The 24,321-nt window shown below is 45.5% G+C and overlaps 1 protein-coding gene across 1 annotated transcript in view; it reads right to left on the minus strand.

Annotated features, from left to right (window-relative positions):
- Nucleotides 1-226: 226 nt before the first annotated feature.
- Nucleotides 227-24,321, minus strand: part of FLNB (filamin B, beta) — an 86,483-nt gene continuing 62,388 nt past the window's right edge. The window contains exons 27-47 of the mRNA XM_009322298.1: nucleotides 23,395-23,518; nucleotides 22,966-23,122; nucleotides 21,042-21,231; nucleotides 18,925-19,172; nucleotides 17,105-17,179; nucleotides 16,278-16,380; nucleotides 15,241-15,381; nucleotides 13,535-13,663; nucleotides 12,866-13,039; nucleotides 12,554-12,712; nucleotides 11,975-12,178; nucleotides 11,208-11,360; nucleotides 10,765-10,887; nucleotides 9,920-10,186; nucleotides 9,326-9,463; nucleotides 9,120-9,235; nucleotides 7,134-7,266; nucleotides 5,914-6,090; nucleotides 3,264-3,482; nucleotides 2,115-2,318; nucleotides 227-1,406 (exon numbers count right to left, since the gene is read on the minus strand). Of these exons, the coding sequence (XP_009320573.1) occupies nucleotides 1,219-1,406; nucleotides 2,115-2,318; nucleotides 3,264-3,482; nucleotides 5,914-6,090; nucleotides 7,134-7,266; nucleotides 9,120-9,235; nucleotides 9,326-9,463; nucleotides 9,920-10,186; nucleotides 10,765-10,887; nucleotides 11,208-11,360; nucleotides 11,975-12,178; nucleotides 12,554-12,712; nucleotides 12,866-13,039; nucleotides 13,535-13,663; nucleotides 15,241-15,381; nucleotides 16,278-16,380; nucleotides 17,105-17,179; nucleotides 18,925-19,172; nucleotides 21,042-21,231; nucleotides 22,966-23,122; nucleotides 23,395-23,518 (3,422 nt within the window). The 3' untranslated portion in view covers nucleotides 227-1,218. The remainder of the gene's footprint in view (nucleotides 1,407-2,114; nucleotides 2,319-3,263; nucleotides 3,483-5,913; nucleotides 6,091-7,133; nucleotides 7,267-9,119; nucleotides 9,236-9,325; nucleotides 9,464-9,919; nucleotides 10,187-10,764; nucleotides 10,888-11,207; nucleotides 11,361-11,974; nucleotides 12,179-12,553; nucleotides 12,713-12,865; nucleotides 13,040-13,534; nucleotides 13,664-15,240; nucleotides 15,382-16,277; nucleotides 16,381-17,104; nucleotides 17,180-18,924; nucleotides 19,173-21,041; nucleotides 21,232-22,965; nucleotides 23,123-23,394; nucleotides 23,519-24,321) is intronic.

Raw genomic sequence — 24,321 nt, forward strand, 5'->3', positions numbered from 1 at the left:
AGACAAGTTATCATGGAAGTTTTCACTCCCTAACCCTCAGCAGGGACGCCTTTTGCAGCACAAAGGGGATTTCAGGAGAGATAAGCATGCTTCAGGCATGTCCTTGAACCAAGATATAGTAAAACGACTTGCACCAAAGATAGGTTTGTTGATTGGTATTGCTATTATTGGTAAATTTGCACACCCGCCCTCCCTCCCGCCTCATACCCGACTACAGATGGGGGGTCCCATCCCCAGGCTGGCTTCTTTGCACCATCTCAGCTACTCTCCTGGCCCACAGCCTCCAGGGAAACTGCTGATCATCTTCCCAATGCACCGCTGTGCTCTGACCTGCATCAATTTTGGGTCACGCAGGTGAGAGCTATGTCTGGCTCAGCAAGTTTAGGGGCTTTGTTTAACCCAGCCAAACCGGGGGTTGTTCTTAAAATAAATCAAAAAGAGTGTGGGGAGTTACCTGTAAAGTTACAGAAATCTCACCAGAATCCCAAGCTAATTAAAAAACGCATTGCTAGCATCATGGCCAAAAAGCTACCTGTCTAGATTTACAAAGCATTAGCATAGAAAGGCTGAAAGCTTCCAGGAAGTCATTTTCAGTCTGCTTTTTGTTTGCTATATAAAAGATAAACTTTTCCTAATTGTAAACCATTAGCAAAGCATTTTCAGAAACATTTTAAATTTGAGTGGTAAAGCCACTTCTAGTAGCTTTTTATAATGTTAAGCGTTAAAATTGATCAAGTATACAAAGGCACCTATTATAGTACCAGTTTTACCTCATTTCTTTACAGAAAAGAATTTGAACTGGGGACAGCCCAAGTCATATTCCATAACTAAAACGTAAAGTCTCCAGTCAAATAAAATCAGTAGTTAAGATACCCAATTACAAAGACAAATTCCAGTTTTCAATTAACATCTAAAGTCTTTAACATCCACAAGGGAAATTAGTGTCTAGTTATCCACATGATTCTCCAAACATTAACAGTGACTCGGACAGTACTGCAAAGGTACAATTTGAGGAGGACATTAAATAGATTGACATTAGGTTGGTAAGTAGGATAGAAGTGAAATGCTTGTGAAAAATAAAGTTACAGAGTTTACTTCTGACTGTATTGAAATGTGAGCCGTGTGTATCTAGATACTGCATTTTGCAACAGGACTGCACCCAGTATAACTCTACATCTGAATTGCAAACGCAAAGATCGACTCAGACACTGGACGAGTTTAAGGAACAGTAACATGGAAAGGACTCCCGGGGATGTGCTCGTCACCCCATTTCACTGCCAGAATATAGTCACCCCTTTCCTTGACGACATACGTTACATTGTACTGATGGCTGCCCAAATGCTTGATGGACACCTCTTCGCACGGTATTGTAGGTCCATGGACACCAACTAACAACATATTTGAACCTGCAGCAAAACAGACTGTTAGCATTCCTAAGCTTAAACAAACAAGCATGGTTGTACCATAATATATTAGCTCCATAACACAAGGATTTTGTTATTTTAATTCACAGAGTGGTAGTCTGAGGTATGGCCAGCTAATTTGGTATAAAGAGGGAATTTTATTTAAAAAACCCCAAACCTTCAGCCTCAGAGGCAAGGGTTTATTTGTGCATTTTGCCAGACCTGACAGGCTACCACTACCTAACTGGAGCACAGGAGACATTAACACTGCTTGTGAAAGCGAGCAGGCATTGCTTTTCAAGTACTTCATTAGAAGTTACTAGAGACCAGTGAACACGGCTGGCCTGTAATCCACCCACCGCAAAGCTCCCAGATGATGATGATCAGCGCTCAAGGCTTATGGGAACACCTTGCATTACAGGCTACAATGCACCACGAGGATTGCTTAAGTTCAGCAACCTGTTTGTTCTCCTGCCATAACCCTGTGGTTTCTTTCAGGTGCACCTGGCTTAGAAAAAGCCATTTGGAGAGGAACTGGCATCTTTACAGTCTCTGTATTAGGATTGATTTGGTGAGCACCATGTAGCATTTAGTTTTTCTGTAGAACCAGATCATCACCTCAAGCTCTGAATTTTAACTTTGCAAGTTGGTTTAGGACAAAAAACATCCAGCTAAACCACCCCGACATCCAGCTGCTTCCTGTACCCATACCTGCTTTGCTGCAGTCCACGGAGAAGGAGCTTTTCTGACCCACAAAAGCCTTTGAGAGTCCTGCTCCCCGGGAAACCACTTTGCTAGCATCTGAGGTGGATTTGGGAATGGCGCTATAGCAAGTTTCAGTTGACGACCTTGTCACCGACTCTACCAGGATGGAAGAAGTTTCGTTGGCGCTGCCTGGGCTAACCAGTCGCTGTCCTGGAAACAGAAAAGACTTCTGACATTCAGATTCACCCAGTCTGAAAGGCATTTACAAGGAGGTTTCGAAACCCTCCTAATGACTAGCATGCATTCTGCATCCAAAATGCATTTTCGGAGAGGAGCAATTTCCTACTTGGGTTTTTAAGCTGACATCTTCCAGCAACACTGGCAACAATCCCATCCCAGAGCCCTTGAGTGGTTAAAGGACCACACAAACTTCAGGATTCATTAAGCAAAGCTGGCCGCTCAAGAAGAGTTAATTGTGCTCCAATCACCAAATGCCAAAAATGACTCGAGTTGGCAGAAAAGCAGGTGCAATTTTGCAACAACCCATTTTGAAAGCAGAGCAAGTCCTAGCCCGGGGGAGCGCAGTCCCTGCTGTCCGCTCCCAAGAACACCACCGCGCCACAGGCACCAGGAGAGGGTTCACTAGCTCAGGGGCAGCAGTAGAGATGAACTCCAGGCTGTGCTTAAACCCAGCACTGAAGGAAGAGTGAGCTTCCTAAACCAGCCTTCCTCGCATCATCTGAAAGCCTCCCAGACATTACTGACCTTTGGTTAGGTGACACCTGCACCAAAATGAGACCAAGAAGGGCATCACTTATGCTACAGGCATCCAGGTTTCAGGCTTCGGGGGCGGGGGGGGGAAGTCGTTTTTCCCCACTGCCAGTGCAACATCCTAGTGCTAGGTCAGGATTTAATATTCCCCTGTGAAGCTGCTTTACAGCCCTCCACCGAGTCAAACTGGCAAGCTCCGTGACTAATGCTCCTGTAGCCTCTCCTGAGATCCCTCATCTAGGCTTTGGAGGTGATGGGGAAAAATGTTTTGCCTCCTGTATTTTTGGGCATCTAAACTTGAATGCCGCACTATCTCGGAGGGATATATTTGCTGAATGACACAAATTACTTCAGGCACACAGTAAATACTGGTTAGCTTTTTACCTGTAACCTTTGCCTTGAAGGGGCTGCCCACTATGTGGTTAGGTCCACCATATTTAACTCCAATTAAATAGTTTCCTGGAGCCATGGGTGTGTACATGACTTTGTAACCTTCTGGAGTTTCCTGGCAGTCCATTTTCACCTTTGATGGCCCTTCAATTGTAACAGAGAGGGTACCTGGACCAGCCTTGGTCGTGTTAATGAAAAACTCCGACTGCAATCCTAGAAAGATGTAGCACAGTAAGACACACTCTTCCTCACACCCGATGTTATAAAAGCAGCCTGTTATTAAAGAGGAACAGGTAATTCGGTGCAAGATGAGGCTGCACAAGGCTGCAGGTAAGGAGGGACAGTGTGCCTCCCCCCAGCATTCTTGCATGGGCCAGCCCCAACTGGGGGCTCTGCACCCCGGCAGTCTCCCCACCAGCATCCCAGCTCCCTCCTCTGCTCACGTTGTGAGACTGCGGGGCAGGCGGGAAAAGGAGTTATGAGAGCCCTTTAGGACCAAAATGGAAGGATTTGGCATCAAAAGACTGGCCTAGAGAGAAAACTCTTAGAACAAGAGCCTTTCTACAGGGCATTGGAGCCCGTGCCGACACAGCCTCCTGCATGGCTCAGCTCGGGAAAGCTCGGAGCCATCTCGCTGCCTGGACTATAAATCAGCAGCAAAGAGTCCACAAGAAAGCAGGAGATCTCCTGGAGGAGAGGGGTGTTTGAACTGCTCGGCAACAGCACTCCAAGCAGTTTGTGGAAACAAAAGCTTGTTTAATTACAGCATCTGGTTAACACGGCTGAATTACTGCTGCTAATACTAAGCCAATGACACAATGCCAGCAACGCAAGAAATTAAGCAAGGCTTTCAGCCCCCAAAGAATTTACTCTCACTCTGGCTTCAAATGTTCATGATCTTTGGGCTGTTGTATCAGACACTGCTGAGGAGGAATAAAGTGCTCGAGCTCAGTCAAAACCAGGACGGTTATGGGAAAGTTTACTACAGCTGCGACTGAAGCATGCAAGCATGGTGGTAAACTAGGGAGAAGTTTCTCGCCTCTCCACACAAGAGGCTGCTATGTCGCAAGGCTGGAAGAACCTGGCTCCCACAGAGGATTGTACCATCTTCCAGTACTTTAAGCAGTAAATCTCACTGGCACCGCCTGCCTGGGAGGTAAGGCAGTCAGCTTGCAATATGCACCGCTCAACCAGAGGAAAATTAATTTCCAAAGCCAGCAAGCTTCACAGCTTCTCACTGAAGACTTCTTGCTCCGAAGTCACTGCTTTTTCCCTGTGCCCCAAATGAAGGCTCGCATTGTTGGAGGCTGCAGACGCGCGCCCCTCCTGGGGGGACGTTTCAGGTGCTCAGCCACCAGCTATTGAAACCTCTACACTAGATCATTGTTCGGAAACGCTGCTCAGCAGCTCCCAAGGCACTGAGCTTTTGGCAGCAGCCAGGATTCAACAAGGGGGCACAGAGTAACTTTGCTGAAGTTAAACAGTCTATTTAGATTAAAAACAACCCCAAGCACCTTTATAGATGGAGAAAAATTCCCCTGTCCCTGATGCATCAGTGGCTAGTATTAATGAGTGCTTTTGTTTCCACCTATTAAAGCAGCACAGGCTATAATATCTTTATTTTACATAGTATATTCGCGCGTTTCCAAAACCAACTGCTTGGTTTCTCCAGAACAACAGAAGCTTTGACTGAATAACTGCAGGTTTTTTTTCCAGGGAGAAAAAAGGTATGAAGTGGAATCCACAAAAGACAGCAGTAGATAGGATAAGGGGAACTAGCTATCACCTTGCATATCAAAAGAAAAAAGAAAAAAATCAGTTTTACTCTGCTATTCACCTGTGTGTGTGGCCCAAGAAAGCACACAATTAAATAAATCAAAGTGCATATCCTGGAATGTTTTCATAATTTCTTACTAAGGCCATAAGTCATATAAATAAAAAAACCCTAAACCCTACATTCTTGAGTTGAGAACTATCAGATGGGGCAGCCACAGCAGATAACTAGGTGTCAGATTCAGCATTTGCACTGCATCTGAAGCATGTATAGCACACTGCAAACAGAACAATCCACCATACTCCCTAGAGTTTACACATCATATTACGTGTAACTTGAAATTTCTTAGAGGTGCAAGCACTGAAGAAAGGTAACTGGGTACCGCCTTGTACCCATTTATTAATAGGGGTACACAAGTTAAACAAGACTCCTTCAACCGGACAGCCAACTCAGTATCTGCATTCACAAAAGCCTCTGGCCTTTGCAGACATCGTGTTCACGTGTGGAAGGGAACCAGAGCGTCTCCGGAGTTCTCAGGGGCTACCGACATGGAGCTAAGCTAACCGGCAGAGTCGTACCCCAGCTGCTAACCAGTTCAAGTGAACTCATGCTGCATTTGCTGGTTTACAGAGGTTTTAAGTTCATTAAGACTCAGTATAGCCTGCAGACTCGCTAATTGATGGTTATAAGACTTGAGGAGCATGCGAGAAAGCAAAATTAGCCTGCGCCCGAGTCGGCAGAGAATGTGGGTTAGTTCAGCTGCCTTAGCAGGGAAAGTCATGTGAAAATATGCCTAGGAACAGCTTCAGCTTTCCCTCAGAAAGCCAGAGTGTAAACAAGTCTGTATCAGAGCTGTAAAAGAAAGGTTACCCGTGGTACCGCTCTCCAGGCCGGATCCGTACGCCGTGACGAGCGCGGGATTGCCCGCCTGCCCAGGCTCTCCAACACGCACTTTGAAAGGGCTGCCCACGACATGGCTTCCGTTGAACTTCACGTCAATTGAGTGGATGCCATTTTCATGGGGGATGAACCGAACGGCATACTTATCTGCAAGACAGAAGTGGCTTTTCTGATGTATCAGAGATAATAGAACAGCCATTAAACCCAATGCAGGACTGGTTACCAACCTAAGTAAGGCTTCTGTAACATTTTGACATATTTTAGTCCCAGCTTAAGCAAACTCAGCTACACAAGCTGCTAAGCTCATATTTAAGTAGGAAAACGCTGTATTTATCACAGGAGGTGTCACAGTTTGCATTTTCACCTTGTCTACTAAGACCTGATCTCAGCTGTCATCTAGTCTGCAGGGTGAGTTTTAGGGTTATTTGCCTCACACATGCACTAAACATGACAGCTTAATCACAGCCCAACCTGTCAGCGGTCGAGGGAGCAGCACAGAGAAGAAAAGCAGCTGGTAAGAGCAAGCCAAATTGTACCAGCAGGCTGAGCGTACTGCTCTGACACCACAGACACCGCACCTTTATTTAATAAAGTCATTTAGCAATTTGCTGATATTTAACATTTTTGTTTGTGTGTTAACCCAGAGGGGGGACTGATCTTCCCCAGCCAGACAGCTGCTGTCTGTCCATATACAGACCGTAACTCATTCAGACTTCAAGTGAAAAAGAAAAGCTCATTGCTGAAACAGGCGTTGAGCTTTCTGTAGTGTTTGCTTATATTCAGCTTCCTTGACATTTCGTATGAAGGAATGAGTGCAAGTTAAAAATAAACTATTAGTCAAAGATGGAAGCATAGCTTTGAAAAATAAACTTCTTCCCTGGCTAAATTCAACAATCACATCATATTTCATTTATGACTAATATCACTGTACCTTCACTGGCAAGCCAAGACTTAAATATCTGTACCTTAGACAAGTTAGGGCTCAGTCATTTCATGAGCTACCTAGGAAAAGCATGGCCATAACCCTGACCGAACAACTCTTGACACCAAGAAGTCTTTCTCCAAGCAAGGTGCTTGTCCCTTGGGTACACTGTTCGCAAGCCAAAGCTACTAAACCCCCTCGTTGTGGGGCAGCAAGTGTGTTTTGGAGGTCACCCAGTTTGTTTTGACCAATGTACAGCTGTGCTTACCTGGCTCCAGCTCAGACACATGGCACTCTTCGACAGCTCCGGAGGGGCTGTGGACTTTAGCATCGATCTTGCCCTTTGCCCCGTTCAGCCTTATAGCAAAGGATGCCGGCTGATTAACTTTTAATCCAGACTCCTGAGAATGCAACAGTCAGGTTATCAAATTTAAACTTCTCATTTCAGACAGCGCAAGATTTGTGGCAGGAAAATAACCACTTCAGCACAATATTTTTTTTTTTGTTTTAGATTTCAACAAAAGGTGTAAAGTTGTGACTTGCACTAACTCTCAAATCAGAAGCTCTCTCCCGCTTAGGGGGTGTCTGATTTAGGAGTAACCCACGTTGGCTAGGCTGATTTTTCCCGTGGTAACAGACTGTTTTTGGAAGCCAGACGACTCTGCCTAATCAGGCAGAGACAGGTTTACGAGACCAGTCACCCACTATCACTGAGGTCAGCCCCCGGTATTCAGGCACTTGATTTAAAGGATGTTTAAGCTATAGCTCCATTTTCAGCCCATTCATTCACTCCAGATTCATTCAGGGGAAAAGTCTCCAATAATCCAGTTGTCTGAAAGAGTAATATGCATGTTTATATTTGTCACAAGAGGCTGCATTTAGAATACCACCACAAGACATCTTAACATGAGAAAGTAATTTAAAACATGAAGCCAGATGTTGCCGTGCTGTCAGGCCATCAGCGGAAGGCGAGGCAGCTCAGCATTGGTGCTGCAACGGTCCTCAACCAGAGCAGCCCATGCAGCTATCCAGCAGTAATGTTTTATGCTGAACATACTTTACCTGATTTTATTTTCAACTAAATCCTGAAGAGGGAAATAAATGCAACTGAGTAGAACTGAGGTACAAGGTATAAAGCAAGTCCCCGATGGGGGTTTAGCGGAGGCTGATGCTGCACAATGCGCTCCGTTACCAAATACTCAGCTTTATCTGCCTCTCCAGGACTTACTTGAAGCAAGTATTCCTGTCAAAGAGTCTTTAAATGAAACACAAGAGAAACATCAATACCACAGCGACTAATTAACGCCCTTGTAACTCCTGGTTAGAAGAGATACTATCGGATCAGGCTGTCATGATTCATTTACACAGCCAAGGTGGAGGAGTCATGCAGCCCAGGCAAACTCCTGGGGACCACAGCTGAGATAACAAAAAAAAATCCTCAACTGAAGTACTAATTGCTTATCACAACTCGATGAGGACTGAGGTACAGTATATTTAGACACAGATTCTCAGTCTCACATCCAAGTTTCTGGCTTAGGAGGTTTAAGTCAGGCCTTAAATGTTACTTGTATTTTAATGCACGTAACCACACACAAATGAAAATGGTATGGTGAGGTTAACAGATGAGCCCAGACCAACTACAAAGCTGTGATTTACTACTGTTCATGAATTATCTGAGCTACAACTGTGTGGTTTTGTGACATCAGTCAGAGCAAATCTGTGCTCTGACCTCACAGCAGGGCCCCCTCCATCTGCCCACATGAATGCTCCAGCAAGGCTGCAGCAACGTCCCAACCACGCAGCCCTACGCTGCCTCACCCGTGGAAACCCAGCTCTTCAGTCCACGTGCCAACCAAGCAACTCAGTACCAGCATGATCACTGGTGGTTCACTTTCATGTTTCAGTTCTCCTTGGCCTTCCCCTAGCTAATGGGGTAGAAAGCAAGTTTTAGCTCCTCCAGTGCTATTTCTAGAGCCTCTTATTCTTAATTCCCAAGTCTTAGCACCTGGAATACACTCAGTTGAGCCTTCTGCCTTCAAAATCTGGCTAGCCAGAGCTGGGTCAGCTCTACCAGCCCAAGTTACCAAGGGGCCAGCTGCCAAAAACCTCTCTCTGGCTGCAAGCTGAGCTTGAAAACAAGCACCAACCAAGGCAAGGCTATTCCTAAGAAGAAAGGATAACCATTTTGGTCTTGGAGAACAAGGACGAAACCAGTCAGTGTGGCAAGTTGTGGAGATGTTTCCTTATGTCTCACCTGAAGGCTAGTGACAGTGAGCCTGCGAGCATCATCGGAGGGGGCGATGACAGGAACCAGGTAGGGGCTTTCAGGAATGTGCTCATCATTGAACTTTATGGACACCTCATAGTTGCCTGCAGGGAGAAAAGAAGCAGTGAGTGTCCTTAGTTTCTTTGAAGGTAGCATTCAGTGTTATTTCAGTGTGGTTTGGTTTTGGTACGTACCTGGCTCTTGAACTATGTATGATACACCACAAGATCCATCTTTATGGTCCTCAAAAGCAATTTCTGCTTTACTTGGGCCTTCTACAGCAATAGACAGTCCTCCAGCTCCAGCTTCCCGTGTCCATATACTGAACTCAGCTGTTGAAGCACACAAGAGCATACACAGGAGTAAGTTTGCTGCTGCTGGGTTGCAGCTTCTTCCTAACAGACCATGCAGCATCCCATACTTATGTGTATGAGGAATGGTACCTCGTCCCATCATCCTGGGTGATAACACTTTGCAGTTTCTCCAAGAGGTTCCTATTAGCCTTGAATTAACCTATCAGCCCTGTATTACACACCTTACAATCTCAAGCTCATCCTGTGAGAGCAGTCAGTTTCCAAAATGCAGATTTCCAGACTTCTCCATCGGCATGATGCAGCAGCATTATTTCTCCATGTTTCTCCACTGACCACCCCTGGCTTGGGGTGACCCTATGGTGTTACACCAACCTCTGCTCAAGCTCTCAGAGGACAGGCCAACAGAAACCAAAGCACTGCGCTGCAGACCTGCGCACGGCGGGCACTGGAGCCTAGTGAGAGCAGAGGACTCACCTGGGACACCTGTCTCTCCACGCTCCAGCCCTGGGCCTCCAGCTCTCACTTTATGGGCTCCTCCCTCGCCCAGCGGCCCCACAGTGAACTGGAAGGGGCTGCCCGGCACCGGCTGCCCTCTGTATTTGACATCCACAGTGTGGACCCCCATTTCTTGTGGCACAAAACGGACGCAATAGGTGTTTTTGTCAGCTTCTACGATTTCGGCATCAAAGTTTCTTCCAGAGGGACTAGTTACCTGGGCTGTCATATCCCCGCAATCAATTTCTAACAAGAAGAGAATAAAAAAATGCAGATTAGAAAGTGACAAAGGGTTTTGGTATTTTGTTTTTCGAAGCAGGATCTGAGCTCAAGTGATTACACAGTACAAATGACAGAAGCGGCATGTAGGTGCTAGTTTGTATGCTCAGCTAGATGTGTGCTACTGAGCAGCAAGCCTGGCCAGTTGCAGCTTACCAGGTGCTATGGAGGCAGATGAAGAGGCTGGATAAGTGCAGCCAGCTAAGACTGGCCTACGTGATTCACATTTGCCAGAGAGCAGTATAAACACTTAACAGCCAACATGATCTTAAAACCCTGGAGACAGGGTGAGCTGTGCAGCCCATTCTCCAGCCTGCTGTACACAGAATAGATTAAGGCCTCCCTGGTATTTATTTCTCCATATGTTGATCATGGTTGCGCTTATTTTTAACCGTTCAAAGAGACCACGCTACCAGTGTTTCTTCCCTAAACTACCTTAATATGAGAATGTCTTAACAACACTGAAGTTCCTATTTCCACTGCTTCAGGTACATCCATGCTATACAAGTGCAAGTTATAGTTACGGGGATAAGGACGTTACTTACCTGGAATTTTTAGGTTCAGATCACATATGCTTCCTACTGTTGCAACAGAGGGAGCCCGTCTTGTTCGTGTGATGCTCTCCTTAACTCTTCCTTCACCACTTATCTTCACAGTAAATGGGCTGCCTGTAAGTACCACAGCAAGTCATTCCTCCTCTGCTCGTAACACACTGCATCGAGGGGAGGAGTGAAAGCTTCCTCTGACTTGTAGTGGATCATAGGGGAGGTTTTAGAGCCAGCTAACAGTCAGGTCCAAGTGGAATACACCCATGTGACCAGAACCGTTTTGGATGCTTGCTGCGTGTGGTGGGTACTGGTAGAACCTCCTTGAATCTTTGGGACTTACAGTCCGAGCCAGATCACACAGCCCACCCGCAGTTCCAGTGCGCTAGCTAGGTAAGACTTTTGTTGTGCTAACCAAAAAGTTGCCCGACACTTCTGCTTACCTGGAATATGTTCATCTGCAAATTTAGTGGACACAATGTACACGCCAGGTACAGTTGGAAAATAGGACACTTTGCAAGTTCCATCTTCTAGGTCTTCAGTTTGGATATCTACCTTGCTGGGTCCTTCAACTGCCAGTGAGATCCCACCATAACCTACAATACAGCTAAGTTAGCCTCAGATTTCAGCAGTGCTATAATAAAATTGACATAAAATAGTCCAAACCCATAGCAGTAGCTAGTTGGTAGGTTTGTATCATGATGGGCACATGGGAGTTGCATGATGCCTTAACGACGTTTTTGTAGTCCTAATCGGTCAGATATTCAAGGCACAGCATGCATTCAGCTCCTAAAATGCTCTGACCATATCCCTTTGATTTCATTAATGTTGAAAAGTTAGCTTCGAAGACTGTGGCCAAGGCTCCACATTAAACCAACAAGGAAATATCTTCCTCATTTTTTTCTTGCTGTACACAACAATACTAGAATCAGAACCATCAAACAAAGGAAAAGCTTGATCAGTGCCTCAGTGACAGTCCCTGTTGGCTGTAACAGAAGACATCAGCCAAGACAATGCAAAGCATTTTAGAAGTTAATAGCATTGTCTGTAGTTAATAACTGACAATAATGACCGTGCATGCTTAATACACTATTTGCATCTGCTGCTTTGCGGCTTGTGACCTGGTGGTTGCACACTGAGGGAGACAATGCTCATTTAGAGAGAATACATGTCTCACAGCATCTCACAGTCCCTTTGTGATCAAACTAACCTGCATCTCTTGTGTCTACAACGAAGTCACACATTTCGAAGGTTCGTCCTTCTACCAAGCCACGTCCAAAAACTCTTGCTCGTCTGGCATCTCCTATCTCAGATTGGACCACCATAATTGTTACAGGGCTGTTTGGTACATGGCTCCCATTTTTCTTGATGCTAACCAGATGTTCTCCTACTTCCCGTGGAATGAATGAGATGCCTACAAAGCAGAGAAATGTGACAAACTTACTCACATTATGCTTGATTTAAATGCCTTAATCACACCAAGAAATGAAATACTGAAAGAGCACTCTCTTTACACGTGTTGAAGTGTTCCTCTCAAATGGGCCACACAGCCATTCACATATGCTGACAAAAAGCACTTCAATCACAACCTGGCACGTCACATGCAAGCTAACACAAGGAGTAATTCTTCATACTCTGTCTTTGGCCAACTGTACCAAACAATATCAACCCCTTGGTTTGACAATGCTCTTCTGGGAAGGAGCAGAGAAGTCAGTCGTTTTACATAGCAAAGCAAACTGGAATAGAGGCTACTATACTAGTCTCTCAGATCAAGACTGTCAGAGCTTACCAATGTGGTTATTGGGTAGCCTCTTCAGAAGACAAGGCTCATCACGACCTGATGGGGCTTTAATGCTGGCTGTTAGGAGACTGAGATCAGTCTCATTGATGTCCAACAAAAAGTCAGCGGCAGAACCAAGCTTAACCTGGGACCGTCTTCTGTTATCATCTGAATACATAAAGAAAAACGAGTCAGAAAATATTACAAGGTTAAGCGCAGAACAAGTCAGAGGACTTCATGTTCCTGCCACAAACCAGGTCCCCCATGCTATCAGAGGTTAATTTTCATTATGAAGTGTTTCTAGAAGTCTAAACTTTATACCTGTGATCTTGGCCGTGAACGGACTGCCTGGGATGTGCTTGTCATTGTACTTGACCAGGATGCTGTAGTTCCCAGGTAGAGTAGGCAGGTACGTGACTGTGCACGTCCCATCTTTGTTATCAATGCAGCTGATCTCTGCTTTTGAAGGTCCTTCAATAGCCAAGTCCAGCCCACCTAGGAAACAGAGAACAGCACTTCTGTAAGTCTTCGTGCACACCAAGACCAAAGACTTGGTCCAAAGAGGAAGATCCAGTACTTGGTACTGAAAATGCAGCTTAGATGCATGTTTCCAAAGGACACCAGCAAAAAAGAGCTCAGGCCAATCCACCAAGACCACAACTCTATTCAGTCTGTTAGATTTACCTAACAGTGATTCCACATCCAGTCATCATCCACGAGATCTAAGCTGCCTTCAATTCATTTTTAATTAAATGAATCATTTGCACCCTGTACCACAGGGTACATCTACTGCTCTGAGAAAAAAGTAATAAGGACAGTTTTTATGTAAGTTACAGCTTGATGAAATCCGTTTCACTTGATATTTGCACAAGTCATTTGTATCACACCAGAGATTCACAGCTAGACAGTCATGCAAATTAATGCAAATGCACATTACACTTCCAAGAAGTTCCTAGCTTAGGGTAGGATGGGTTTAAGGGACAGACTTACCCTCTCCTGCGTCTTCCGTGACAATGGTGAAAGTTGCTGGTTTATTGGCAACCCCATAAATGAGGCCAGGCCCATAAGCAGACACACTGCCGCTGTTTGGATAATTCACATAGAACTGCAGAGGGCTCTCTAAAGGAAAGAAAAAACCAAAAAGAGCACTTAAGGATGAGTGGCCTGGACTACAAGAACAAAACAGACATCAAGCTGCTATGACCCAACAGAATCTTATTCTTATCCTTACTAATACCCATGCCATTCTCACTACTTGATATTTGAAGAACCTTTATGTGACTGTAACGCACTTCGAAACGAGTAAGGCTCCCCTTTCATCTTGAAAAGATAATTCTCCACAATTTGTTCCACATTCAGTCATGACAAAGTAAGCGTTACTCAAATTACCAGAGATAAGCTTCAATGATGTTGTAAAGGGTCTTATTCATTACAAGTTTATTTTTAGCACATTAAATCAGAACATGAGTCAGAAGCAGGCTTTCAGTTCAGGCACAGATCCTGAGTTTTGGTAGCTCAGAATTAGGAACTAGCACAGCACATTGTCTGACTCAATGAACCTGAACTAGCAAGTTTCAAGGGTATCCAAAAAAATATTTGCCAGCCTCAGATTAGCTAAGCTGGCGCACAAGAATAAAAAGTACAGTCACCAACAGCCAATAATGGTTTAAAAAAAGGCACAGATAGCTCTTAAGTCCAAAGCTAAATTTTGCAGCTGAGACAGTAGCAAGTTTGATTCATGATAGCCTTCAAGAAGGAAACATTATGGCACACCATCCTTCTGTCCAGGCACCCGGTAATGGTCTTCCTGAACCAATACAGCCAACAGTTTGGCACTTATGGAGGTGCTATATGCATACAAAGTGCGGAAGATACTGAAGTAGCACCATGCATCACATTGTCGAGCTCCCTGCTTCGGCCAAAGTTATCCTGTGTTTCTGTACACCAACAGAACCAGCAGCCCAGTTCAGGCAGTGCTGAAGGTATTTTGTCTCATGTCTACACACCTTTCTACAGATCTGGCCCTTTTCACCCCAGCCCCACGCAGCCGGCACGCCTGGAGAACCACGGGGCAGCCCCAGCCTCCAGGCAAGGCAGAGCTTCGGCTGGGGAGCTGGTGAAGTAAGGACAAAAGAAGAGAAAGGGAATGAAAGGCAGTGGCTTCTGTTTGTTAAGAAGCAGCCAAGAAGAAAGAAAGATTACAGCATAGTGTGCATGTGTGCTTTATTTTATTGCAATGAGATGGAAAGAGTAGCTATACTGTTTTAGCCACTTAGTCCTCCCCACAGATTGGAGATTTTATGCCAATGCAGTTTTAAGGATAAACATGCACTGTAACCACTAGTTTTGTTGAGCACCATGGCAGTAAATTTCAACCTGAAAAAAATGGTAGTTAGAAAATTGTATGTTTCTTCTTCATAATAAAATGCCACACAAGCTAGTTTCCAAAACCAAAATCCATTTTAAGCCTGGCTGGTACTATTAAACCACAATGGAAGCTCACATGTACAGGCACTTACTCCTTTGCAAGCAGTCCAGAGAGCAACTAAAGCAGATGAACTGCTGCTGAACGGTAAGATGTCCCGGGCAGTTCTTACTGCAGCGTATACAACTAAGCTATAGAAACCTCACCAGAGAGCAGATCCATCAGCAGGACACTGCACTCAGATTTGTGTCACCTGCTTTGTCAGACTCACCTGGGATGTGCTTTCCCATATATTTTATGTGCATTTCATGCAGCCCGACCTCAGTAGGAGCATATCTCACTGTTACTGTGCCGTCTTTGTTATCCACAATATCTGGTGTATCCGTCTTTCCAGAGGGCATGTGTACTTCACCTACAAAAAGCCACCGTGGGAGTTACAGAAGAAGCTGCCTGCTTCCCCTCTTCCACCCACAAAGAATTGTCCAGCCATTTTAAACAAGCATTTTAAATTGTGAAATTCCTTACCCACAGGCACAAATAGGAGACTAATGGGAACACTAACCAGACATGTTTCCTACTTAAACTACATGAATACAACACAGTGGTAGACATCTGGCAAACAGTCCTGTGACCTTACAAACTCTACAGGCAAGGCTGTTTGCTTCAGCCACTGAAATTTCCATGGCAAGCCCCAGGAAAGGCACCAATCTACCTCATCACAAGACGCTCCTTCTCCTGTGGCTCTTTTGAAAAGGAAAGATTGACTGTCCCTTCAGCAGGGACAGACCAGAGCTTGGGGTGAGATTGCTGAGCTAGAGGGCAGGAGGGGACACAGCCCACGTGTGCAGCAGCTTAGTGCAACCCGGGTGTTACTGGGGTGATGCTCTTAGCTGCCAGACCTGTGGAAGAGGGGTCACCTGCTTTGGAGAAGTTGTGTGGCAGGGATGCAGGATTAGACTGTTTTGCAGGATCTGCACAAAATAAATAATGGGGCTTATCAGGATGCATGTAGCTGCTCCAGAGGCGAAAAAGCAGCAACAAGGCCTACAGTGCAGTAGCTCACAGCCTAGCACTGAGGACCACAGCAGCACCAAGAATCCCCTCATTTAACTCAAACCATCAGCAGGGCGTATCCTACTCGCACTCAGCGGGTGCCACTTGATGTAAAATTAAACAATTAAGTTGCTGGCAGGATACAATCCTCCCACACACGCTGTGGTCTAGACCACCCAGACTGTTAGCTGCAAATGGATAAACATGCTAACAAAAAGCAAAACCTCCCTGAGAGGCTATGTGTACTCCAGGTACCTGTTATTTCTCCTTTCCTTACGGCAAAAGGGATAACCATATCAAAGGGCCTGAATCCCATGCCATTCATGTCTCCAACTGGGACATAAGCTTCTTCTGTGACCTAAAGGAAGCAAAAGGATGGGTCAGTTCAAAAAGGATGGTAGACCCAAATGAGCACTGAGCAACTCCACTGCGAGCACAAGCAGAAGAGAGTGTGCGGTGATTATTGCAGCCAGCCACAGGACTGGGCTCAACCAGAGCAGTGTCCAGCCAAGCTCTCCTTCATAACACCACCACACCGCAGAGCAGAGTGAATCAAACACGGTGCAAATGGAAGACATGCTGGAAAAAAGTTAAGAGATAAAAATGGAACACAAAGGGATGGAGGACAATGTAGCACACACAAGACCCAAAGTGGCTCCATCTGAAAGGATTTAGTTGCTTAAGGCCTGGAAGAGAAAGTGATTTTTGAATGGGGCAAAGTGATTGCAACACAAAACGGACAAAAGAAAACAAGTTTCACAATGCAACTCTGGACTCAAGACACTGTGCTGTTTTACTGAGAAAACAAAGCGATGCATTCAGGTTGCTTTTGCCAACAGTGGACATTGCAGAAGTAGAAGCTGTAGGTGTAATGATCCTCTTCGTGTTTAAATGAGAGTTTATTTGGAGACTCCCTTCAAGCAGCAAATTAAAAACAAGGTCTGGATCCCAAGAACAATTGATCAAACAGAAAGAATGAACACAATGACCAGAGCGATTCAAGCAGTCCCAAGAAGCAGGCTGTCATCTGAAATGGAACACAGATGGGGGAAAAACAGCTGAAAAATGTAAAAATTGTGTACCCAAGGGCGGAATCCGGGGGGGGAGGTGCCCACTGGCTCCTGCGACCGCACGACAGCATCATCTGCATCTACAGCCTAGGTAGGGGTAAAGGCAGGTTAGGTGTTATTCTGGCATGGAAGCATTCCCACCTTTCACAGTACAGAACGCACAGCTTCTTCCAGCTCCTCAGTACCTTCCCTCCCACCTCGCAGCCCTCTTGCCATCGCAAGGACCTGGATCCAGCCAGGGGAGCTGGGAAACTGCCTGTATCTGCAGGCACTGGGGGAAGCCACCAGCGGCACAGCAAAGGGACAAAGTCGGTACGTGCCATTGTTGGGAGCTTGGGAGGGAAGCAGTGCCTAAACACTGGTGGAATTGAATTTCGGAATTGCTTTTTTATGGGACTGGTGCAGGGAGGGAAGTGAAAGGTTTAAACCTAAGATGCAAGTCCCCAAGCACTGCGCAACACAGTGTGCGAGCTGGGAGGCAGGGGAGCCCACCACCATGGGAAGGCTGCTCCCAGCTCATGCACTTGGGTGAATGACCCAGGCCACATCCAGTCATAGCTGCAAAGCTATTCTTCTGATTCAGCTGGGATAGCGTCATCAAGACACCGAATGTGTTTTTCCCCGGCACAGCCTCCCTTCCCACCAGGCATGCCAAGAGGATGACTTGCAAATTCCCATTTCCCCCACTTAACTCAGCAAGACTGGCTGGGGCTGACACCCACGCATGCAGCTCCACTGGGCTCAGTCACCCCGGCTCCTCCTGCCCATTTACACCACTGCAAACCACTCTAACAAAATTATCCGCTGGAAACTTATGCATGGAAAGACTCCACTAAGAAAACCAGTGCAAAACAGAAATACTGCTGTTTCGCTGTTCTCTGTCCCCAGTTGAGACACCCAAGTCAAACACATACTGTATCAGTCAGCTAGGAAGTGGGAATTTTGGCTGGCCAGGAGTGGGCTCCCTGACCATGAGAGGCATTTCCTGTAGTGAGCTTTGAACAGTGACCAAGAGAGTCATTTTTCTCATGGAAATCTTCAGAGACACCGGTAGCGATCTGCCAGGGTGGCAGATAGGAAGACCTGGTGTGCCTGGCCCCGAGGACTTGCCCACGAGCTCCAGCCAGACGCAGCACAAGTACAGCCGTGTGGTTTCACAGACTGAGATGCACCAGAGGCTGCCTCGGCTGAGATTATAAGACCAAGACTTGTTTTGCCAACACTGAGAGCTGTTCTTCACATGAAGGGCTTCTGTGAGCCCTGAGAGGCACCTAGTCTACTCCTCAGGGAGGCTGGGGTTTTGTTTGCTTTTTAGACCTAAACATGAAGTACTGCATGTTGGAAGGAACATAATTAGAAGGAGGAGGATTTGGCTATAACAGTTTAACTAGCACTTGCAAATCATTTTTAAGTGTGAGCTAACAGCCTGCTTTCCCGGGATCTGTCAGCAGACCATTTCTTATTTTGGGGTCAACTTCATAAAGAGTGAGAGACAGACAAGTCAGAGCACCATATCTGACAACAGCTGAAGTAATTAGTCATAGAAGCCAATTACAACCACCCTTACATCATTTAGAAAAAGAACTACATGGTCAGGAAATGAAAAATGGATTTGTTCAGAGAAGCCAAGTCTTCATCCTCTGATGGCTTCTATCCCTCTTCACTTAACTGTATTGTCTACTCAAGACAAGCTCTGCAAGTAACAAGGATTCATTAGCTCCTGCTAGTCTAATAAACGCCTAAACATTTACACACAGAGTTAACCTATCGCTAAGTAAAACATGGCAGCATGAATCTGAGTGGGAGGTATTTTTGGAGCTGAGCTGGCTTACCATGACGGTGAAAGGACTGTTGGGAATGTCCACCCCACCAAAGCGGACATAAATCACATAGGTTCCTGGTTTGGCGGCAGTATAGAAGATATCGTAAGTCCCGTCCTCGTTTTCAACAACATCTGCTTCAGCTTCTGTCCCATCTGGCGTCAGGACGGTGCACGTCACTTTTCCCTTCCCTGCTGATTTGGCATCTACCACAAAACCAACCTCCTCACCAGTCTTCACAGTGGGTGCAATTCCAGGACCTACAAAGCAATTTTCGTTACAGAAAGCATTCAGAGGACACTTTTCCCAGGCAGGCTGCCTGCAAGGCGCCTGGGAAGCATGGCACCAAAACACCAGTCCTGGCGACCCACAGACATGGTTTTGGGAGCAGATGTACGGGACATTTGTAGTGCTGGTCAGCACAGCAGCATGGAAGAGCTGGCCACCAGCTTTCCTTCTCCTCTGCAATCAGAGGCAGAGGGGAAAAAAAGCTAAGTTTGAAGAAAGCAATGCCTTAACCCATACTCTTATCATACTCCTTTATGCAGAGCCAAAGGCACTATCTTCTGCCCTGGCCAGCGACTCAGCTGTCACTGCTTTAACATAAACCTCCCTGTGTAAGCAGCTATTAGAGGGCACAGTAGCAGCCATGGCCACGTTTCCTCCTACATTACCCACAAATGATTTTCCACTGTTCTGCCACACATCCCAAAAAAAGAAAATTGTGAAACAATGCCCAAATTGTAGCAATCAGATCCAGCTTGAAGAACGCTGTGTCTAAATGAGAACTATTAAGTCTTATTTGTAGTATATATTTAATACTCCTGCTTTTGACTGGCACTTGTTAACAGGTAAATGGCTCCTTTTCAAGTGGCAACGAACATGCCATTTTAATACCTTGATGGTAGTCCAGCGTCTACTCCTACAACGATTGTATTTCAGCTTCACAGCGGAGAGTCAGATGCATTTCTTGGAAAGGGGAAACTTAAGCTGGCATCTGAGAGTAATCTCCATCAGTTGTTTTGATCAGTTAGCGACTTGAGCTACTTGAAGAGTATCAGATTCAGCCATTAAGGCCTCTTTTAAACAAATCTTGAAGCAAAGGGGATACCTGCCGCTCTGTGTTTTCCATTGTGCCAGGAATATATTTCTGTTTAAGCAGGCTTGAAAGCAGCCAACTGCCAGACGGGCACCAGGTACGCTCTAACTGCACGATGCAGGTCAGCACAATGCCCACTCTCACAGGTCTACAACCACAGATTAAGCTTCCCTGTTCAATTTGGTCTTGCCTAATTTATTTATTTATTTAAAAATCAGGGGATTTAACATCAGTGGCATTCTTGTAACTAGCTCCTGCCACCTCTGCTCCCTGCCACAGCCTCCAGCTGGCTGGGAGGTGGCAGCATGCCACAGTGGCCAGCCCAAAGCCACATGATGACCACACAACCTGAGAATGGGTAAGGGTCGAAGCTATAAGTGCGCTCCTACAGCAACAAACTTGGAGTCCCTCCCCTACACTAAGGCACTGATTTTTGAGGCAATGATTTTTTTTGAGTTGTAGTAACATCTTATCTTTAGGTTCTCTCCTTCCAGCCATGCCTTCCAAAAGCCTGTTCAGACCCTGGCCAACCTTGACCAGACAGAACAGCAGCAGAACCCTCCACTAATAACACCCAGCCTGAACAGGCTTTGCTAATGCAGAAGCACACGGCCAGCTATTTACATCCTCAGAATTAATTCTGTTCTTCCTTGGAACTAAAAGCTTCTTGCAACACTCGCAGTGCAAGGAGCATGATGCAGTGAACATGGGCAGATGTGTTATTTTTAAATCAACCTCACTGCAGTTCTCAGCAGGATTTACCTAGGCCAAAATAAGAATCAGACTTCAGTTGCATCTGGCTGTTTATAACAACCCATCCAGTTTGAAAGATTTTGCTAGAGACTGCAACAGATTCCTTCTCCGCCACAGGGTGGATGCTTCTTTATCTTTAGGAAAACCCCCTTGTAAAAGCAGCCAGATTACACAAGTCTCTAGCATCTTCTACACCCATTACATCAACTGTACCATGCTCAGAAGGCAGCTTTACACCAAGTACAAACAACAGCAACAGAGACGAGCCAACACTCACCTGTGGCCAAACACTTGCTGGCATCCCCAGCTGGAGATGCCCGGATCCGATAGGGAGAGGACGGGATATCATCTCCGCCATACTTCACACCAATTGTATAGCGGCCCGTTTTGTCGGGGACATAGGTGACTGTATAAGTGCCATCCTTGTTGTCATGAATGTCTGCTCTCTTGGGTTTGCCCTCTTGGTCCTGAGGAAGGCAAACCAGAAGATTTAGGCACCATGAAGTTAGTTATGAATTCCTTTAGCAGGGCAGCAAATCTGTTCACAACCATATTTACATAGTCTCAAACAGATACAGAACTGCAGCTTTCTGAGGGTTAAATATATTTCACTCAAGGACTAGTACCAGGAATAGACTATTAGGAGCAAAAAGATATCAGACCACTATAAAACAATCAGCGCTATCATTAACTACCCTTTGTTTGATATGAGAATGTTTATAAGATGCAGCAAGCCATTTTAATGGACTTTGTATTAATTGTAAAATTTAGTCTTCATTGTCATATCACTGCTGGAAATGAAGAACACTTCCCAGGTCCCTGAGGCACAGATCAGGAGCCAGACCGTGCAGCTCTGTCATGACAAAGCACTGGGTAGCTTTGGCCAGCTGTTCCCCAAAAGATTTGAGGTCGGCAGGAAGCATTACTGGAGTCTGCCATCAACCCTCCTGGATGAGGCATCCAGCTCTTGACACACTGCAAGGTCTACAGTTAAAAGCAGGTCTATGTAGTCCCTTCAACTACCATTGAATTATACCGAATACAAGAATTAAAGAGATGCATAAACAATACAGATCTGAGCTTCAGCATCAAGCTTTCATATCTACAATCAAGATCAGCACTGTGCATAATGTTTCTGAGAGAGCTACTCCCAGACTCAGCTTTCAGTGCAACTCATCAGCTGCACAGTGTGAAGCATTTTAGAAAGTCTTCCAGGCCTGCTTACAGGGAACCACATGTTGACCCCATTCTGTATTTTAGGACTTAACACTGCCTGGGGTACAGTATAAGCTGCAAAGGACTTGAGATTTTAGGTACAGCACCAAAGAGCTTACTTCTTTCAGGAAGGTTTGTGAAACGTTTGACATTCAACAGCTCAGAATGAGAAGCAAACAAATGCCGTGAGGAGGATCACCTATGCACTCCCACCATGCAGGACTTGTGGAACTTGATCTTCAAAGCCGCGGCCAGGCTGGGAGCTCTGATAAGCATTTTGGATCCTTTAAGAGCACAATTGCATGCCAGAATAAAGGCAACTGCTTTGCTGCACCCGAGCAGACGGTGGGACAGCACGGGAGCAAGAATGCAGAAGGGCAAGTACAACCAGCCATGCCATGACCTAGGCATGCCAGAGCTGAGAAATGTGCTTTATGGCCCACTAACCAGAGACCTTTTTGCTGAGGCCACAGAGTCCAGGCACCAGAAATTTCAGGAAAAGCAATAACAAAGTAAAATAAAAACATTCCTGTAGTATCTCCTTAAGCAACTTATGACTTTTGGCAACCTTGAGGGAAACTTGTTTGTTAATTTATCATCATATAATGCTCAGTGTGAGTGTTATCTCATGGCCTTGCTGAACTACACTGCTAGAAGGCTGTCTCCATTTCAAATTCCAGCATTTTCATAATCTTACAAGAAACTATTTATCTCATTTTGGACATTTGCAGAGTGTAATGTTAACCAAGAGCCAAATATAGCATGGGTGATGACTTTAAGACAGAAGCCTCATAAAAGCAGCCTCAAGAACTTCATAAACACAGAGTGCAAGACTTTCCTGTACCAGAGCTTAAGGTCCAGCCAGCAGCCCAGTCTCCAGGACACTGGGTATGTCAGGGTACAGCTGTGGACACTTCCGATAGGAGCCACCCATGCCCACCTAGAACAACGTGTTTCCACTCCTGCTTGGTTTTGTAGTTACTTACAGTGATCCGTACAGCCAGAAGTCCCTGCCCAGCATCCTTAGCATCCACAGCAAACTCCACAGGCAGGCTAGCTGGTATGCCGTAGGAACTGAGACCTGGTCCGCTCGCTGTCACTTTACTGGCATCATATGTAGGAAGCACCTTCACCTTGAAGGGACTTAAAGGGAAACCTGTTACTGCCCCCTCCTCCTAAGTCAATGGCTGATAGTTACTGCAGTACATGCTGAGGTGTGGATACACTTCCCCTACAGCATCTCTGCTGTAGGTGCAGCAGGCTCAAACCACCACTAAACCCCAAAGTCATGCAAGGAGCTGCACTGGTTAAGTAGAAAGCACCACAGCTAGCCCTTAAACAGTGCTCACATGCTGGGAGAGCACAATCAGGTCATTAAATCTTCAGTTCACCTAAGTTTATCTTTATCACCTTACCTGCGAGGAATCTCTTCATCAGCATATTTGACAGAGACCATATAGGGTCCCTCCTGCGTAGGGGTGTACACCACTGTGTGGGTGCCATCTCCGTTGTCTACTACATTAACAGGCTCCACAACTCCTAAAAAAGCAACAGACAATTTTCTCAGCTGCACTATTAAAATTCAATTCCTCACCAGCCATTTACTGCACAAAGCTTCAAGATGCACTGCTCATTTACAGTTTGCAACAAGTTAAATTTCAATTTTTATTTTTTTTTTTTTAATGAAGGCAATGGGCATGGATCAGTGATCAGTCTGATCACATCTTATTTTGTATTCAAAAGCCATTGACTTGAGATAGATTTGTTATCCAGCCATTGATTTGAGATAGATTTGTTATCCGCTGCTCCCTGGGCTCCCGTCTTCTCGCTGTAAACAAAAGCTAGCATGAAAATACTGGAGAAAAATCTGCCTTTCTGTACAGTCCAGGTCAAAAGCAATTGCTCAAAATACACTGAAGATCTTTCGAGAAAGAAAATAAGTAACAGTTACAGTTGCCTGAATTGTCATTTACAAGATTACTTACTGTTACTGGGATTCATTGCACAGAATTGAGCCCTAAAGCCAGCTGGTGCATAGCATTCACCAGCTGAGTCTTTCACAATCAGGTATTTGGAAAGACAGGCTCGCTGCCTAGGCAGGAGAGCCCTGCAAGCTGCCAAAGTCTTAAGAAAGCAGGATCAATTATTCAATTTGCATTAAGCTAAATCTACAGCAGATTACGTGACATATCAGTTCAGATCAACACACAAAGCAGTCTACAATTAAAAGTTGGCTTTAAAACACAGGAAGGATTAGCAGTAAAGCAAGCGCAAAAGAAATGTATAGTTGCCATGCAAAGCCTAAAAGCAACATCATTGGTTCCCACTTCCTCCTCCAGGTG

Source organism: Pygoscelis adeliae, unplaced genomic scaffold (genome assembly GCF_000699105.1).
Source record: "Pygoscelis adeliae isolate BGI_AS28 unplaced genomic scaffold, ASM69910v1 Scaffold404, whole genome shotgun sequence".
NCBI lineage: Eukaryota > Metazoa > Chordata > Aves > Sphenisciformes > Spheniscidae > Pygoscelis > Pygoscelis adeliae.